This window comes from Salmo salar, chromosome ssa10 (genome assembly GCF_905237065.1).
Source record: "Salmo salar chromosome ssa10, Ssal_v3.1, whole genome shotgun sequence".
Lineage (NCBI taxonomy): Eukaryota > Metazoa > Chordata > Actinopteri > Salmoniformes > Salmonidae > Salmo > Salmo salar.
Window position 1 is genome coordinate 4,531,877 of NC_059451.1, and position 20,149 is coordinate 4,552,025.

The 20,149-nt window shown below is 40.5% G+C and overlaps 1 protein-coding gene across 12 annotated transcripts in view; it reads right to left on the reverse strand.

Annotated features, from left to right (window-relative positions):
* LOC106613452 (ephrin type-B receptor 3) overlaps positions 1-6,807 on the reverse strand; it is a 119,137-nt gene extending 112,330 nt beyond the window's left edge. For all 12 annotated transcript variants that reach the window (XM_045687258.1, XM_014215695.2, XM_014215694.2 and 9 more), the window contains exon 1: positions 6,118-6,807. In XM_045687258.1, the coding sequence (XP_045543214.1) occupies positions 6,118-6,181 (64 nt within the window). In that variant the 5' untranslated portion in view covers positions 6,182-6,807. The remainder of the gene's footprint in view (positions 1-6,117) is intronic.
* Positions 6,808-20,149: the final 13,342 nt, after the last annotated feature.

Sequence of the window (20,149 nt, forward strand, 5' to 3'; positions counted from 1 at the left end):
CTCTCTCTCTCTCTCTCTCTCTCTCTCTCTCTCTCTCTCTCTCTCTCTCTCTCTCTCTCTCTCTCTCTCTCTCTCTCTCTCTCTCTCTCTCTCTCTCTCTCTCTCTCTCTCTCTCTCTCTCTCTCTCTCTCTCTCTCTCTCTCTCTCTCTCTCTCTCTCTCTCTCTCTCTCTCTCTCTCTCTCTCTCTCTCTCTCTCTCTCTCTCTCTCTCTCTCTCTCTCTCTCTCCAGCCCCCCACCAGCCAACCCTGTCTGAGCTCCTTATGCCAATCTGAACCAAAGACACTGAACATCTGTTCAACATGGCCTCTCCTTAGCATGTGACCTTCAACTCAATGGGGCCCTATCTAACCTATACAGGGCAAGAGTGGGGAAGATGCCACTATTTTCTAGTTGTCAATCTTCTCTTATAGAGGATTTGACAGTTGTAAAGCCACAATTGATTCACAATTCCAGGCTGAATCATGATTTGAAAATAAATTGGATTATAATGCTGGAATCATAACATTGTAGTTTTACATTAATTATACGTATCATCATCACCACTATCATTCCTTAGATTATTGCCTTAGATTATAAGCGCTCAATTACTCTAAAATCCACAATATTGGATTAAATTTTTTACTTAATTATATTGCTTTTGAATTTAAAAAAAGTTTATATTATTCTTGACGTAAAGAAAAATTTCACATGGAAAAATATACCTACACAATTATTTGTTATGCATTAATTATACTCTAACAATAGAGTACTGTATATTTAATAATGGCCAAACTCTACATGAAAAGAACATGTTCAATAAACAAAATTAGATGATAAAATAGGCTACAACTATAATTCACGGAATGGAAAACAGAGACCATAACCGTATAGTAATAAACCTATATGCTATCAATTTATGAAAAACCAAGACTCATAAATAAACTAGTCTTTTCGTAATTAATCATTCTATACTAAAAACTGAAATTATTAAAATATATTTTTACCCATGTAATTCAATAAGTCAAAAATCATGCAAAATGTAAAAGCCTACATGCTCTCAGCACCATCGTGGTCAGTCTCGCTCTCGCAGAGCGGCCTACGTGGCAATTAGATTGGCACACTCGTCCCCTCTATCCGCCAGACCATTTGATTCCAACCGCCTATTAAGAAATTGCCTTAATTGGTGCACTTCAACGTTTCATCCTGTGGACTATTCTGCAATAAAGACCTGCCCTCCAATAGATTGTAAGGCCAGGGATATTCAACTGGTCAAAAGTCACAGCCATTTGGTTCACAGACAATAGGAAGGAAGCCAATCTCTTGCATCACTCTATTGATTCTCCGGTTAAAGGCCTAAGCAGCGCGGTTGTCCTTAATCAATCAAGCCACATCGATTGCGACACTCTGGCTGTAGGGAAGTGTAAATAATTAATACTTTCAATAGTTAAATAAAGCATGCAACCCAAGAGGCATTTTCTTAACCACCATGGCCTACAACAGTTTTTTCAAAGTATTAACGCAAAGTCAAAAACGTATTGCTAATAAATTAAATTATGATATTATTAGCATAGGCTATACATATAATGAAGCTATTTTAATACGTAAGATACTCGTAAGTGTTATAATGATGTAAAAAATATATATTACAAACTGCATAAACTCTAAAAAATCTAAAGCATTTAATTAAATACACTGTACTTTTCAGCCCTGTAATTCTCATTTTGGTTTGGTCAGTATTTCGTTTAGATCTAATAAAGTCAATATTTAACAACAACAAAAATAACAACAATAACCAGTGTACAGAAATCTACATTCTGTCGATTCTGTCATATTCAGTGGTGCCCCAGCAAGGTCTCCATATTGAAAGTGCTAGCTGCAGCTTATTGTGTATTGTTTTACAAATTCTGCCGTCCAATTTCCCCCTCGGCCCCTAAGAGAGTTTGGTTGTTACAGTTGTTAAACTAGTACTAATAATGTATTTTGTCCATTCAATAATGCCCATTATTATCCTTAACGTTTGTTGATCATTTGCCTTTGAATGCATTGGCCTATGTAACATGGATTCTCCAAGGTGGGCGATCAGTAATTGATCTCTCTGGACGCACTACAGGGTCAGTAAAAAGTTAACAAAAATCCTAGTTCATTCAAACAGGATAGGCCTGTTGCATGTTCTAAAAAAGCTGGGCAAGGCTTTCCTTATTTAACACAGAACAAGTGTGCCGAACAAAATGGGTCAAGCAATAATAATGATGATGACGAGCCTTCCAGGCACGTTGAAGAGGGAAGGATTAAACCTGGCTGAGAGAGAGAGAGAGACTTTGAATTGATTTGAGAGAGTGAGAGATTCGCCAACTGCAAATTAAGGACAGGAAATTTGACCTGCACAGGTGTGATCTTGGGCACAGTATAAAAGCACAAGCTGGTGCGTACGAGGCTCGCCGACTATTGACGCACACCACAACCAAACATAAATAGCAACTCTACGAGACACAAAGATTATGCCATGGGCATGGGCTAAATATGGTGAAAAACTCATCAAAGCAAATAATCAGCACTTTAGTTGGGGGAAATCCATACAAAATAAACTTGATAAGGTTTGCACCTGTAGGCCAATCTACAAACACGCAAGCAGTGACAATGGTAAATCAAACCAGTTCCAGTAAATTGCACGGCTTCAAAACACTGGTGTTGTGAGGTTAGTTTACGCACTGTCTGGGAATTCATGAACTGAGGAGGGAGGGTGGACAAATGGAAAACGAAGTTCAACGTACTTGAATTGAAAATGATTATCCCTTCCCTCGAAAAACAATAGGCTGCAAAGTGAAGGATGGGACCTATAAGTGAAATTAAATACGCGTCAAAGTGGGCAAACGCGGTTCCAGATTGCCTGCAAATCGTGATAGATGTTGTTGTGTGTGCTGTGTGCACCGCTAACATATCTGCTTCTGCCTCTTTCTTAAACCTATATCATAAACATAATTTACAATGGGGAAAGAGATTAACGATTCCCCCAGTGCACTAAAATGTCATCGGGACAATTTATGTATCCGATGGAGCGCCGAGAAAACCGATAGCCACAGAGCTTCATCCAAACAACTCCCGGTTGTTAGCCACTTTATCTATGTAGCCATGTACAGTACAGTAGGCCTCGTGAGGCTTTTACAAGATGAGACTTTGGCTTTGTTTTCAAACTATTTCAAGTACAACATTTCAAACAACTTCAAACAACATTAACTTGAAGTCAAGGGCATTTTAAAGCCAACCATAATGCGACAGCACGCTCAATAAGCCTAGAATATTACATGTTTTGACAGCTATAACACTACTGAATAGTCTATACAGAAAAAATATTTGCATAGGCCTACATTGAAGGTGCGAAAGATAGCCAGGTGTAGCCTGATAGCCAGGTGTAGCCTCTCCCTTTGCTTTTGTTTCTGAATAAATAAGGATGACATTTCGTCATATAAATGACTTTGATGGTTGAGTTGAAAAACAGACTATTGCCACAATATCCATGGCTCATTTTTGCTAAGCAAGAGATTAAGCAGAAGTCACATGGTCACACTATGATGTTTAGGCGTAGTTCATGTGTCCAGAATTAGGTCACACAATAGACCTATGGGGGTATCAAATTATTTAATTAATCAGGAATATGTTTCATGAATAATTTAACATATTCAACGGAATCGTGAACTTGGATGCTGAGCATACGAAAAAACATGACCTATAATGCAAAAAAAACTAAAGGTGTTTTCTTTTCAATAGGCTATAGAAAAAGTGTTCTCCAAAACGGTGCAATGTTACTTTTAACCTGTCACTTGTTAGTAGCGGCTGTAAATTGGGTAAAATAGGGGCATTCTCTCATTTATAGTTCCTGGTCAGACCAGACGCTCCGTGTGGTCGTGTATTGTTCCCCGGGCGGTCGATTATCCCGAAATCCCCTTAAACTATGCACCCTCTCAGAAAAGTCTCCAGCGCATGTCATAAATCACCTGCCCATGTTAAACGCCTAGCTAAGCCCCGAACCAGGCCAGCGAAGAGAAATGTATGGCAGCACTTATGGTGGAAATAGGTTGTTCTAACGAAATTCATCAACTTCAGCCAAAAACGGACTATTTGCATTGCCCCCCCCCCCCACCACCCTCTTTTACACCACTGCTACTCTCTGTTGTTACCATCTATGCATAGTCACTTTAATAACTTTACCTACATGTACATATTACCTCAACTAACCGGTGCCCCCGCACATTGATTATGTACCGGTACCCCCCTGTATATAGTCTCGCTATTGTTATTTTACTGTTGTTCTTTAATTACTTGTTACTTTTAAATCTCATTCTTATCCGTATTTTTTTTAACTGCATTGTTGGTTAGGGGCTCGTAAGTAAGTATTTCACTGTAAGGTCTTCCTACACCTGTTGTATTCGGCGCATGTGACTAATAGAATTTGATTTGAAAATTTGATTTGAAAAACTGCACCCATAATTTCGGTGCCGTTATATACCCTGACACATCACTCAAAATGAGTGCCTCCAACTAGGGATATCTTGAATGCTATCGGCGTAATAACAGGCCTAATATAGTCTACACAGGCTAGGTGAATTTGTGGATTTCAGTGCACATACCAATTCATAATCTACCGCTTCTTTTTGACATGAGTTGGTCTATAGTCTACTTTATACAGAATGATTGCGGGCACCAATGAAACAACAAAGTTGATCAGATAAGCCGTATAGGCCTACATTATTTTGACCCGCGCTATAGCCTACTTCACTTTACCACAACTTCAAAGGCCGACTTTGAATACAACAGAACAACCGATTGTTTAAAACTCTGTCTAAACATGATGTTATAATCACGCACAATTATAATGTAATTTTATATTACGATCTGAAATTGGGCCAAGGCTCGCTCGTAATCAAATAATCCCAAGAATCATAAAACAGTGCATGCTATTCGGTTTCTCTCTCTCAAGTATAATCGAAGTTCAACACCGTAGAAAGCTTATCTTATCAGTGTAAATTCAAAGGAGTTGAAAATGTATTGACAAGTCATGAAAGTAGACAAGAAAGCTGTGGGAGAGCGCCATTTACTAAAAACAGTGGCACACTGTCCTACTTTTCTAGTGGCAACAGTAACACAAGCCAGTCGGGTAGACTACAAGCCGCCTTGCTACGGCAATAGCCTACAAGCTGTAGGCCCATTCAAACCCACTGTGTGCCAGACCTGTTTCCCCATTCTACACCAATGAATAAACGGTCCACTGTCAGGCAATAAAACGCTTTTGGTTTTTATGTTTGCTGCATGACAGAAAAAAATGTACTACTTTCGCTAATATTGCTCTACATATTAACGAATGAAATTAAAATATATTTCACAGTGATTGTGTAGACAAATAGTGTATTATCCCAATTTACAATGACTCAAACGCTTTGCTTGCAATTAATCATAATTCAATAGCAAATATAGCTACATTTGTAATGTAATGGTTTGAAAGCCAAATCTGCTTAAAAAGTAATTACTTGATTGGCTTCTTGTCAAACTGACCCACTATTTTATGCAATGCTGAACCTTCAAAAAATACTAGAATACATTTTAGTGTCTGGGGCACCAATTGCGCTGCATACACGCGGAGCTGCAACCTACATAGAGCTCCGACTCCCTGTTGAGATACAGGCTAGTGTTGCACTCATTTCCTTAGGGTAAGAATGAAAAGACAAGCATCAAGGAGAATGAATGATCTTAACCGGAAAAATACACAACTATCCTTGAAATGATACGTCTGGTGAGCATTACAAATGTGTATTGAACATCGGCAATGGTAAGGCACTTGGGGTTGTTTGCCGTTGCACAAAACTATCTGTGGGAGCGAGTTCATATCTGTTCAAAATGTTCTCTCAGAGCCTGATAAAATAATCTCGTTTAAAATGCTAAAATATAAATAAGAGAGCTATAGCTCGACGAAGGATAAACTTGTGTTGCTCGGCTTCGGCTACTACCAATGAGCACTGCTGTAGCCCATTGGCGGACCTCATGAGAGCTTCGGCGTAGTTAAAACCCAGGGCGAACAGGGTCTTAACGCAAATCCAAAAACTAGTAGCCAATAATAAACCACAAAAACATGAATGTGTCTTACCTTCAACAGCTGACGCCATGGCAAGCAAGAGGCTGCATAAAACCAGAAAGTAATCCATTGTCATAAAGCGGTCAGTTCGGACATTAAATAAACCCAAGGGGGAGCGGGAGGGAGGAATACAATCCGGTGTTCTGACGCTCCACGCACCCAGTCTAACCGCGTCTAGCACCCAAACCCAGAGTTACCTCCATAAAACCAACAAGAAAAATATCAATATGAGGGAGGGATGAGAAGCTTTGTGCAATCTAGGAGCCCTCTCCTTTTCAATAATTTTCAATGGGTTTATGCAAGAAACGGTAACAGGCAAAAGTTGTCCAACCCGTAGACTTCGCATTTGGCAATCACGGAAGAGAAGTTGCCTCGTTCCCAAAAAACCATACAGTAAATATCCCCTATTATGATTACGCAGGGAAATGTAAGTCCGTTTCACGGGGTCCGTCGGGAATAATCCAAATACTTTTTGTAGTCAAGACGTTTGATATTTGCACACTTGTATCAATACCATAATGCAGTCCAGCTATGTCTGTAGTTTAGCCTACCCGTTTACATGTTCAAGTGTTATTCACGAAAAAAATCTCCTTGGTTGATATATTGTAGTAATGTCCCTGAGCGAATTATCGGCGTGGCTGCAGAAAGCTTATGCTCCGCTCGGTGTGTGCATTGGAATTGAGCACGATTGTGCAGAAACAAGGGAAGAGTGAACGAGAGAGAGAGACCGGGAGCATAGGAGGAGGGGTTATGGTTAAAGCAGCTGTCAGTCTCTCATACGGTCACACCCCCGCAACTAGCTTGTTAAACTGATGCTCCAGGGCCACTGCCTTTCTCGGGAATCCCAGATCAGGCGTTTCAGCGGAGACAGAGCGCCCCCTGCGGGATACTCATATTTCAGTGGTCGATTTAATGCAAAACTACGGAGTTTCTGCTTATTTTCTTTTTGATAAAATTATTTTCAGCTATTGCAGCAATTATGTGTCTAAAACAGAGTCAAATATTCAGGTTTTTCAGTGGACATTGTGTGTTATCAAAATGCAAAGCCCATTGAACACTGGGATTTTCTGTAAGTATAATTGTGCGCAATTCTCACTCAGTGTACAGACCTACACTTTCAGAATCTCGGTTTCTGAAGGAATACAAATTATAATATGCGAAATATGAAACAAAAAGTTGCACATTGATTCGCTGTAGTTTACTGAGAACAATAATTAGGCTACACACTTGAAGCACATGGATAAAAACTCCAGTTCTGTTGAAATGAATATGAAGACATCTAAAAAGCATACAAACATTACCGTATAGTTTAGTGAAACACTATTGTTGCTTTAGCCTCTAATCTTCATTGGCATATTGAGAAGGCGCATTTGAAGAACAGTCAGTAGGCTATGACAATGAGCACATGGCGATGTTAACAATAACAATAACCTATACAAATTAGTTGAACATCATGCCAATGCCAATGATGAGCCCTTCTGTCTTCGAATTTGAGGAAAATGTTTCTAAATTGTATTTTTTTATTAATACGTTTGTTCATAGTTATGAAATACAATACTTAGTGGTAGCCTAATACATTAAATGCATGCATAACTTTTTTCGGAAGTTAAGGTGTTAAAGTTAACCATAGACCTATATTTAGCCTCTGCAATAACATTTTATTGTGCTGGAGAATGCTTTGATTAAAATTACAATTTGGCGGTCCAAAATGGTGCACAACTGCGGATGTAACTCCTCCTGCCCCTCAAAATATGAAAGTTCCTGGAATGAATACTAATAGTATTTTATTCGAGTAGCCTAAAGTTAGCCTATTTTACATTGATTTATTGCATGTTAGACCTTCTATTTCTATATGCTTAACTATTGTTTAGCAGTAAGATATTATCATGGGACCAAATCCATTAAAAAACAAATCCATAGGCCTAGTTTGTTTTTGAGACGTAGGCCATATAGGAAATTATTATAACCGAATTGAGATAGGTCTACACCACTCAAGTAGATAAAAAAGCCTTATATATATATATATATATTTTTTTTTTAAATATATATTTCAGTGATGACTTCAGGAGCGAGAGTAATGGCTTTACAAGAGTGGTTTCCTCTCCCTCCCAAAACCTGGCTCCAGACCTGGCCCTTGCCTCGTCTTCTCCGGCTCCCTCTACCCAGGGCCCGCCGCGCAGGGTCTTGATAACGGCCCAGTGTCAGTGGGGACAAGAATGGGTGATAAAGACAATGTTAACTGGACTAAGACTTACATTTTGTACCAGAGTGGCAGTTATGCAAAACTAATAGCCTACTTCACTAACCATGTGTGCATAAATTAGGTTGAGATATTAAGTTTATCTCATGAAGCCTATGCTAGCTTTTTGCTAGCTTTTTGCAATACCAAAATGATATTGATTGACATTTTGCAAATAATTTTGAGAGGCATTGGATTGTTTTCACAACAATAATAAAAAAAATAGGCTAAATAAAGATAATAAAAAATAGAACGGCCAATAATATATTCACGATTTGGCTATACAGTTTGTATAGCCAAATAAATACAGATTAGAAAAATGTCCAACATGGAGTAGACCTATCAGCTATGGCTGGTCACTCAAAATAGATAGGGATTATCTTGATTTGTTGACCAGTTACTGTAGCCTAGATCACGCAAATAAAATACATATAATTAGCTAATCATATGCTTGGTATTTAAACAAAAAAGCATGTGAATTGAAGTCGAAATGGTAGTGTTCCATTCAGCGCGTCTCTTGAGACTGAGTGCACAGCTGAAGGCCCTAGCAAGGCTTGACTGTCATTTCCTGAGCAGGCAGATCCCTCAAGAGTGACTTCGAAATTGGATGTCTATCCATGTCCTGATGACGTCGAGAAATGCCTTCAAAACTGGCCACTAGGGGCAACAGTGAGCACTATTACCACCAAGTAGGCTTGGGTTTTGATAAGGCATTGTGGACGGGGTGGCAGATGAGCGTAATCCCATGACTGGTTGAATGTTTGATCCAAGTGGTGGACACTCATTTTACATTTTGGGGTTTTTAATCCTATCCCAAACCTTAACCCTTACCATAACCATTCGAAAAGAGCACCTAAACTTAATGTTTTAACCCCATCCAAAACCTTAACCCGTGGAGCAACTTCAAAATTTGACGTTTGGAGAAAGGGAAAGATACTGAGCAGATGGAGTCAACCCAGGGTGTCAAAAACACTTTGAAATTGAATGTTTGGAGAAACGTGAAAACGTCTAATTCTGCAGTGAGACTGTGAGAGCTTGTTGTTCCTGAGAGGTGTAAGGGTCGAAGATTAAAGTCAGGCAGAGTGTTGTTGTCTGTATGGTCGCTGGCTGGGCTCACTGCAGTGTTTGTTGTCTCAGTGTTTTTATTGACACCGGGGTTAAGCACTCCAAATATCAGGGGTCACTCTCCGTTCCTCAGGTGTCCACAGTCACACATCAGTCAGGAGTTAATTAAGAATAGATTGGAGAACACCAAAGTCTGGCTCAACTGACTGTTCTGTACGCCACTAGATTATACAGCATCTCCTAGAGCTTTTTCAACTTGATTAGATTGAGTTGATTGATACAACTTTTGTATTGAGTTTTGTGTGAAACATGCAGTGTAGTAGGCTAGTCATTGTAGTCATACTTATTGGTCACTACAATACCACTTTATATAATGTTTACATACCCTACATTACTCATCTCATATGTATATACTGTATTCTATACCATCTACTGCATCTTGCTTATGCCGTTCGGCCATCGCTCATCCATATATTTATATGTACATATTCTTATTCATTCCTTTCCACTTGTGTGTATAAGGTAGTTGTGGTGGAATTGTTAGATTACTTGTTAGATATTACTGCATGGTCGGAACTAGAAGCACATCTGCTAACCATGTGTATGTGACCATTCAAATTTGATTTGATTTGATTTAGTGGCCTTTTCAAATTCTAAACTTGAGTTTGTTTGCTTTTTAATTTTGAATAGTTGTAGGCTATGTAGTGGAGTACCTCCTTTGTATCATCCGTTCAGGGATTATATGCAATTTTTGATATTGTGTTGTACAGATACACATTGTTTTCCGTTATGTCATATAGGCTATATTCCACTGGTCACACCCACAGAGATAAACAATAATTTATTTATACTGTAGTTTAAAATTATCATAATACCCAAGGCGGTAAATATAAAGTTATAATGCTGTAGTTTAATATCAACATAATGCCCAAGGCTGTAAATATAAAATTGTACAATTTCTTAGGTCGGATGTGTTATTACATTCACCACACAGTGCCATGTGACTTTTTCCACATCTTTTCTTTTTTAGTCATGGCATGGCACTACAAATGAGTATTCTTGTCATATATCTTTTCTTTCCCTACTTTATTTATTTTTTATTTATTTTATTTCACCTTTATTTAACCAGGTAGGCAAGTTGAGAACAAGTTCTCATTTACAATTGCGACCTGGCCGAGATAAAGCAAGCAGTTTGACACATACAACAACACAGAGTTACACATGGAGTAAAACAAACATACAGTCAATAATATAGTAGAAAAATAAGTCTATATACAAAGTGAGCAAATGAGGTGAGATAAGGGAGGTAAAGGCAAAAAAGGCCATGGTGGCGAAGTAAATACAATATAGCAAGAAAAACACTGGAATGGTAGATTTGCAGTGGAAGAAAGTGCAAAGTAGAAATAGAAATAATGTGGTGCAAAGGAGCATAATAAATAAATAAATAAATACAGTAGGGGAAGAGGTAGTTGTTTGGGCTAAATTATAGATGGGCTATGTACAGGTGCAGTAATCTGTGAGCTGCTCTGACAGCTGGTGCTTAAAGCTAGTGAGGGAGATAAGTGTTTCCAGTTTTAGAGATTTTTGTAGTTCGTTCCAATCATTGGCAGCAGAGAACTGGAAGGAGAGGCGGCCGAAGTAGGAATTGGCTTTGGGGGTGACCAGAGAGATATACCTGCTGGAGCGCGTGCTACAGGTGGGTGCTGCTATGGTGACCAGCGAGCTGAGATAAGGGGGAACTTTACCTAGCAGGGTCTTGTAGATGACCTGGAGCCAGTGGGATTGGCGACGAGTATGAAGCGAGAGCCAGCCAACGAGAGCGTACAGGTCGCAGTGGTGGGTAGTATATGGGGCTTTGGTGACAAAACGGATGGCACTGTGATAGACTGCATCCAATTTATCGAGTAGGATATTGGAGGCTATTTTGTAAATGACATCGCCGAAGTCGAGGATCGGTAGGAAATTCAGTTTTACGAGGGTATGTTTGGCAGCATGAGTGAAAGATGCTTTGTTGTGAAATAGGAAGCCAATTCTAGATTTAACTTTGGATTGGAGATGTTTGATGTGAGTCTGGAAGGAGAGTTTACAGTCTAATCAGACACCTAGGTATTTGTGGTTGTCCACATATTCTAAGTCAGAACCGTCCAGAGTAGTGATGCTGGCAGCGATCGGTTGAAGAGCATGCATTTAGTTTTACATGTATTTAAGAGCAGTTGGAGGCCACGGAAGGAGAGTTGTATGCCATTGAAGCTCGTCTGTTGGGTAGTTAACACAGTGTCCAAAGAAGGGCCAGAAGTATACAGGATGGTGTCGTCTGCGTAGAGGTGGATCAGAGAATCACCAGCAGCAAGAGCGACATCATTGATGTATACAGAGAAAAGAGTCGGCCCAAGAATTGAACCCTGTGGCACCCCCATAGAGACTGCCAGAGGCCCCACTCTCTCTTGCCTCCTCACTCCTCTGTATGCTATAGAGGTACCACCTTTGTAAATACTGGACTATCTGGTATCAAAATCATGAAGAAAAAAAGCTTGCTCTTATATATTTTCTTTTCACCTATAGTACCAGTCAAAAGTTTGGACACACCTACTCATTCAAGGGTTTTTCTTTATTTTACTATTTTCTACAATGTAGAATAATGGCGAAGACATCAAAACTATGACATAACACATATGGAATCATGTAGTAACCACAAAAGTGTTAAATAAATCGAAATATATTTTATATTTGAGATTGTCAAAGAAGCCACCCTTTGCCTTGATGACAGCTTGCACACTCTCAACCAGGTTCATGAGGTAGTCACCTGGAATGCATTTCAATTAACAGGTGTGACTTGTTAAAAGTTAATTTGTGGAATTAATTCATTTGAGCCAACCAGTTGTGTTGTGACAAGGTAGGGTTGGTATACAGAAGATAGCCCTATTTGGTAAAAGACCAAATGTGGCAAGAACAGCTCATAAGGCAAGAACAGCTGAAATAATCAAGAGAAAGAACAGCCCATCATTAATTTAAGACATGACGGTCAGTCAATGCAGAACATTTCATGAACTTTGAAGTGCAGTCGCAAAAACCATCAAGCACTATGATGAAACTGGCTCTCATGAGGACCGCCACAGGACAGGAAGACTCAGAGTTACCTCTGCTGCAAAGGATAAGTTCATTAGAGTTACCAGCTTCAGAAATATCAGCCCAAATTAAATGCTTCACAGAGTTCATGTAACAGACACATCTCAACATCAACTGTTCAGATGAGACTGCGTGAATCAGGCATTCATGGTAAAATTGCTGCAAAGAAACCACTACTAAAGGACATCAATAAGAAGGAGACTTGCTTGGTCCAAGAAACACGAGCAACGGACATTAGACTGGTGGAAATCTGTCCTTTGGTCTGATGAGTCCAAATTTGAGATTTTTGGGTCCAACTGCCGTGACTTTGTGAGACGCAGAGTAGGTGAATGGATTATTTCTGCATGTGTGGTTCCCACCGTGAAGCATGGAGAGGGAGGTGTGATGGTATGGGGGTGCTTTGCTGGTGACACTGTCAGTGATTTATTTAGAATTCAAGACACACTTAACCAGCATGGCTACCACAGCATTCTGCAGCGATACGCCTTCCCATCTGGTTTGTGCTTAGTGGGACTATCATTTCTTTTTCAACAGGACAATGACCCAACACACCTCCAGGCTTTGTAAGGGCTATTTGACCAAGACGGGGAGTGATGGAGTGGTGCATCAGATGACCTGGCCTCCACATTCACCCAACCTCAACCCAGTTTAAAAACCTCTCTAGGGCCAGTGGGACGATTTCGTCCCACCTACGTAACAGCCAGTGGAATCCCGTGGCGCGTCATTCAAATACCTTAGAAATGCTATTCCTTCAATTTCTCAAACATATGACTATTTTACACAATTTTAAAGACAAGACTCTCGTTAATCTAACCACACTGTCCGATTTCAAAAAGGCTTTACAACGAAAGCAAAACATTAGATTATGTCAGCAGAGTACCCAGCCAGAAATAATCAGACACCCATTTTTCAAGCTAGCATATAATGTCACAAAAACCCAGAAGACAGCTAAATGCAGCACTAACCTTTGATGACCTTCATCAGATGACACACCTAGGACATTATGTTATACAATACATGCATGTTTTGTTCAATCAAGTTCATATTTATATCAAAAACCAGCTTTTTACATTAGCATGTGACGTTCAGAACTAGCATACCCCCCGCAAACTTCCGGTGAATTTACTAAAAATGTACTAAATTACTCACGATAAACGTTCACAAAAAGCATAACAATTATTTTAAGAATTATAGATACAGAACTCCTCTATGCACTCGCTATGTCCGATTTTAAAATAGCTTTTCGGTGAAAGCACATTTTGCAATATTCTCAGTAGATAGCCCGGCATCACAGGGCTAGCTATTTAGACACCCAGCAAGTTTAGCACTCACCAAAATCAGATTTACTATAAGAAAAATGTTATTACCTTTGGTGTTCTTCGTCAGAATGCACTCCCAGGACTTCTACTTCAATAACAAATGTTGGTTTGGTCCCAAATAATCCATAGTTATATCCAAACAGCGGCGTTATGTTCGTGCGTTCAAGACACTATCCGAAAGGGTAAAGAAGGGTGACGAGCACGACGCATTTCGTGACAAAAAAATTCTAAATATTCCATTACCGTACTTCGAAGCATGTCAACCGCTGTTTAAAATCAAATTTTATGCCATTTTTCTCGTAAAAAAGCGATAATATTCCGACCGGGAATCTGCGTTTAGGTAAAAAGACGAAAGAAAATAAAGCATGGGGTCGACTTGTGCACGCGCCTAAGCCCATTGTCCTCTGATCGGCCACTTGCCATAAGCGCAAATGTGTTTCAGCCTGGGGCTGCCTCGATATCATTCAGCTTTTTCCCGGGCTCTGAGAGCCTATGGGAGCCGTAGGAAGTGTCACGTTACAGCAAAGATCCTCAGTCTTCAATAAACAGAGACAAGAAGAACAAGATCTTGTCAGAGATGGCACTTCCTGTAAGGAATCTTCTCAGGTTTTTGCATGCCATATGAGTTCTGTTATACTCACAGACACCATTCAAACAGTTTTAGAAACTTTAGGGTGTTTTCTATCCAAAGCCAATAATTATATGCATATTCTAGTTACTGGGCAGGAGTAGTAACCAGATTAAATCGGGTACGTTTTTTTATCCGGCCGTGTCAATACTGCCCCAACAGGTTAACCAACAATGCAGTTTTAAGACATTTTTTTTTTTAAGTGTTAAGAAAGTATTTGCTAAAATAAGTAAAAAGTAAATAAATAAAATAACATATAACAATATAGAAAAATAAATAATTTAGGAACAACAATAAAATAACAGTAGCAAGGCTATATACAGGTGGTACCGGTACAGAGTCAATGTTAGGGGGCACTGGTTAGTCGTGGTAATATGTACATGTACTGTAGGTAGAGGTAAAGTGACCTATGCATGGATAATAAACAGAGAGTAGCAGCAGCGTAGAAATGGGGGTGGGGAGGTGGGGGCAATGCAAATAGTCCAGGTAGCCATTTGATTAGCTGTTCAGGAGTCTTATGGCCTGGGGGTAGAAGCCTTTTGGACCTAGACTTGGCACTCCGGTACTGCTTGCCATGCGGTAACAGAGAGAACAGTCTATGACTAGTATTCGGCAATTGTTTGGGCCTTCCTCTGACACGCCTGGTATAGAGGTCCTGGATGGCAGGGAGCTTGGCCCCAGCTATGTAATAGGCCGTACACACCACCCTCTGTAATATCTTGTGGTCAGAGGCCAAGCAGTTGCCATACCAGGCGGTGATACAACCAGTCAGGATGCTCTCGATGGTGCAGCTGAGGATCTGAGGACCCATGCCACATTTTTTCAGTCTCCTGAGGGGGAATAGACATTATCGTGCCCTCTTCACGACTGTCTTGGTGTGTTTGGACCATGTTAGTTTGTTGGTGATGTGGACACCAAGGAACTTGAAGCTCTCAACCTGCTCCACTACAGCCCCGTCGATGAGAATGGGGGCGTGATCGGCCCTCCTTTTCCTGTAGTCCACAATCATCTCATTTGTCTTTATCACATTGAGGGAGAGGTTGTTACATTTCAATTGTTTGTTATATTGTAAAATAATGTTTTACTCCAAAATACATTTATTTCTTTGTGCAGCTATTGGCTATGTTTCCTAATTATGACAAACTTGTCCCAGTGCTTTCTTGAATAATAATTTTAAGTTACATAATTTTAAAGTCACAATCAGAAGTTTGTGTTTCAGCCCAACAGCATCCCGCTACTTGATTTGGTAAAGCTGAGGGATGGGACTGTGGAATTATGACCATTCTCAAACTCATAAACAGAGCTATGGTTACAAAGACTGACAGTCTATAAGGTAAACTTGATAGTTTTTAAGACATGTTTTGAAACTCTGGATTGTTTGTATAGAATGACTCAAATGACAGAAAACAAATCAAATAGTGCAACAACCATTTTGTCTTATGATAGAATAAAACACTTGTCCTAAGCTCAATAAAAAAGTTATATTCTTCAAGAACCAATGGATATGTATAATTAAAGGTGCACTTCGCAGAAATCGCTCCGCCATTTCCTGGTTGCAAAAACTCAAATAGTTCAGTTTATGTGACTAAACAAGCAAGTATAGTGTAGAGAATCATTGTACCATCTAAACCACTGTGAAATATCTTTTACACAAAGGCCTTTGGAGACTATATGATTTTAGCCGTCTTATGCCACAATTTTGCAGTCCCAGACTACATTTCTATGTCATGGGCAAATTCTTAGGTCGTAAACAGTTGTTGGACTTCTTGGCTCGTTCAGTGTGACAGGGTATACGGTCTGCAGATGAAGTACCGCTACGTGTGGTCGTAAGCTCAGACAAAGTTCTAGCAGTGTCAGAATTGTTTTGCCTTTATCGTGTAGTGTGTGGCTGGTGTTACGAGCCCATCTCTGTGACTGACCAATAGGAACACGGCTGGCAATGAGTATGCACACAATAATATGATTATTGAGAATAGTCAGATTAATATAATAGTTTGATTATTAAACATTTAGCCTACATGCTGTGCAATAAGAACGATTTCCCTAATAATGATAAATGCACAAAATCGCCAATCAAAATAAATGTTCTACCACAGCAACCATATTATTTTGTGGAAGCCTATTTAATTCTGAGTTCGGACACAAAGTTTGTATGTGAAAACTATTTCTAAGATGAAAACTTTCAGTGAGGCTTGTGCTGGTGGCACATGCGCAGATCAAATACACCGCTGCAGTTGACATAGCCTTGCAAGCCAATCGCAGAATGTGATGACAGAACTGAAGCAAATCAAACAATCTGGCCAGGTTCATATCAATATTTTAATTTGGTAGCATCGGACAATGTGACATGTTATAATCGTAAAATACAATGGCCTCCCGAGTGGTGCAGCGGTGTAAGGCACGGCAACGCAGTGCTAGCTGCGTTACTACAGATCCTGGTTCGATACTGGACTGTGTTGCAGCCGACCGCAACCGGGAGACCCATGAGGTGATGCACATTTGGCCCAGCGTCATCCGGGTTTGGGGAGGGTTTGACCGGCCGGGATGTCTTTGTCCTATCGCACTCATGTGGTGGGCTGGGCACATGCACGCTGACACGGTAGCCAGGTGTACGGTGTTTCCTCCGACACATTGGTGGGCTGGCTTCCGGGTTAAGCGTGCATTTTGTCAAGAAGCAGTGTGGCTTGGCGGGCTTGTGTTTTGGAGGACACACAACTCTCGACCTTCGCCTCTCCCGAGTCCGCACGGGAGTTGCAGCGATTGGACAAGACAGTAACTACCATTTGGATATGACTAAATTGGGGAGAAAAAGGGGGTAAAAAAAAAAAATAATAATCCATTTGAAGCTGGTGTACAAAACCGAAACTAAAAGCTGCAAAAACGAAACTTAAGAACAAGAAGCATAGTAATAGCGCACATAGAACAGCTCTTCCACTTCTTAGACGTTCTTTCAATGAAAATTACAGATCTATAACTCACATTTCTGTGAGAATTTGGTCAGGTCACCAAAAAAGTTACATATTGCAGAATTCATTGAAATGACAATTGAAGAGCAGAAAATCATCAGAATGTGCCTTTTGTTTTGGAGAGCTTTGGACACAAAGAAAACAACACTGTAACATCAAAGAGAAACAGTACTGACAACTGTAGCTAATACAGTCTGATCTGTAGGCTAGGAATATTTTATATGTTATAACACACAAACAATTAGGCCTGATGAACCCAAATTTGTTCATATGTCTGAATTCCACAATGACTACAAAGTCTCTTTGAAAGAAAATCTGTTTATAACTGCTTGGGACTTGCGTAAGACGATCTGTAGAGGCTTTAAAAGGAGATTGTCTCGGTTGTAGCCAAAACCATATTGCTAGCCTTGAGTCTCCTGGTCTTCATTAGGGGGCAAAGGAGGGGATAGCTGGTTCACTGCTACCACCGGTGTTGTTCACGTTTACATCTCGAACACTAACCGTGCCTATGGGAAAGGGGATAAGACTACGGGAGGGGGGGTAGAGACTACTATAGGGACCAGAGAGAGAAAGACTTTGGATGTAAGTGGGCTCTTTAAAAGTATGGCCTGTTGTTGGAAAGTCTCAAAGAGTGAATCTGTTGTGCCCTTAATGGAATCCTCTAGATCAGAGCAAAGACTCTGTGCACTCTGCCCATGAAAACAAGGATTAAAACTCTTACTGGGGAGGCCTGAACTTGAATTCTTGCTGACGTAAATAAATAAGTGTCTTAAACCATAAATATGGGTTGGGTATAAACCCATACTCCAGAGGGCTGTTTGTATGAATGGAAAGTCCGACTTAATAAATCGGTCGCCCTGAACTTTACAGCTTCGGTCGGTTTTACGAAAACTATTATAGTCAGGTTTATTTTTCTAGCTGTTTTTGAAAGATTTGTGTTGTTATTTGGGTCCACTTTGACTTTTGGGCTATGAATGGCAACAGTGAAACGGTATATAGCCAAGGTTATATAATAGTTTCTTTTAAAGGGTCTGTTTTTCGTAAAGCAGCGATATTAACCTCTTTGTAAAGGGGTCTGCCGAGTGACTCCGCCAAGAACGCCACCCCCGCACCTGGTGTGCATTAGAAACTCAATAAGTAAAGTGGCAGACATTTTATTGCCATATTGAAATTTCTCAAGCTTACACGCTCCCCCTCAAATCCCCTCCAACCTCTCCACCTCCACTCCTTCCAGTCTCTTGCCTTCAACCTTCCCCTTCCAATCCCAGAAACCCCATTCCTCCCAACTCCTCTTTCCCCTCCCTCAGTCAGCCAGGACTGTTTAATGGCAGCACTAATACGATGTGGATGTGAGTGGATCGCTTTCCTCTCAGAACATAAGGAGTGGCTTGGTTGGGCTCATGTGTGTGGGTGTGTGGGTTAGTGTGTTTTGGGGGGGGGGCGGGTGGGGGTTCTGGAAATTCAGTCTGAGGAAGGGGAGAGAAAAAGGGAGAGAGGGACAGTGAGGGTTTCACGGGGCGTCTAATCCCTGGGTCTCTCCCAGCAGCCAGGCACTTAGGGCTGAATCACAGAGGCCCCACTCCTTGTCTCACTGGACCAACCTCCTCCAACCCCCACTATTCCCCACCGTAAATCAGCACCTCCTTTCTGCCCCCACCAACTCCCTCTGCTGAATCACCCCTCAAAATACTCACTACCTACCCTAGGAGAGGATAGCGATATGATTGATTCTATTACTTTCTAACTCTCTTCCAAGACACATATACACCACACATGCTATCATTCACGTTCACTGATCCATTCAATCTCTCTGGTACACAATCTCTAAGTGTCTCCCAATCTGACACTCCTTTTCAGGCAGACAAGTACACACACACACACACACACACACACACACACACACACACACACACACACACACACACCCTCTCTCACCTTCTCAGACACTCTCAAACCCTTACTCCTTAAATCTCTCCCTCTCCATCTTTCTCTCACCCTCCATCTCTTTCAGAGCATGTTATTAACAGTATTAGGGCTGGTCTGTCTTGAGTCGCTGGGAGGGTAAGGCAGGTAGCTTGGCTAGTAGAAATGGTACTGTACGCTTCAGAGACTTTCTCCATTAATGACCCATGCAGACTTTTTCAATGTATTTTTAAATCATTACCGTATGTCCAATAAATCACTGTTTCATAAAAATTATATGTTTTATAATTTATTTCCCTGAGCCTCCTTTTTCCATTGAAATGTGCAGTCTGATCGTGTGGGCGTGTTGATCATTTAAAAAATATATTTACATACACAGCTCTGTTTGGCTTACCCCTTCAAAGTAGGAGGATGCATATACAAATGAAGATGACTGGTCATTGGTCAGAATAGTCAGATTTGATTGTAATGTCATGCTGTGGGCCAAAAACTCCATCCCAGCTGAACAGGCTGAAATTCCAGGCGCATTTTCCAAAAAGCTATTATTTTGACCTCAATGTGGAAATATCATTGGAAAAAACAGGAACATGTATTTTGACTGCACTGCCCCTTTGTACTGATGGGGAGTTTGTGTGAATTTGGCATTGTAAATGCATGGTCTCTCAAAGTATGATCTATTCCCTGCTCCCGAGGTATGCCTGCCTGCCTTTACTTTCAGATTTATATTCCGGGTTAACATCATTGACCGCGTTTGAAATATTGTACGTTTGCTCGGTGC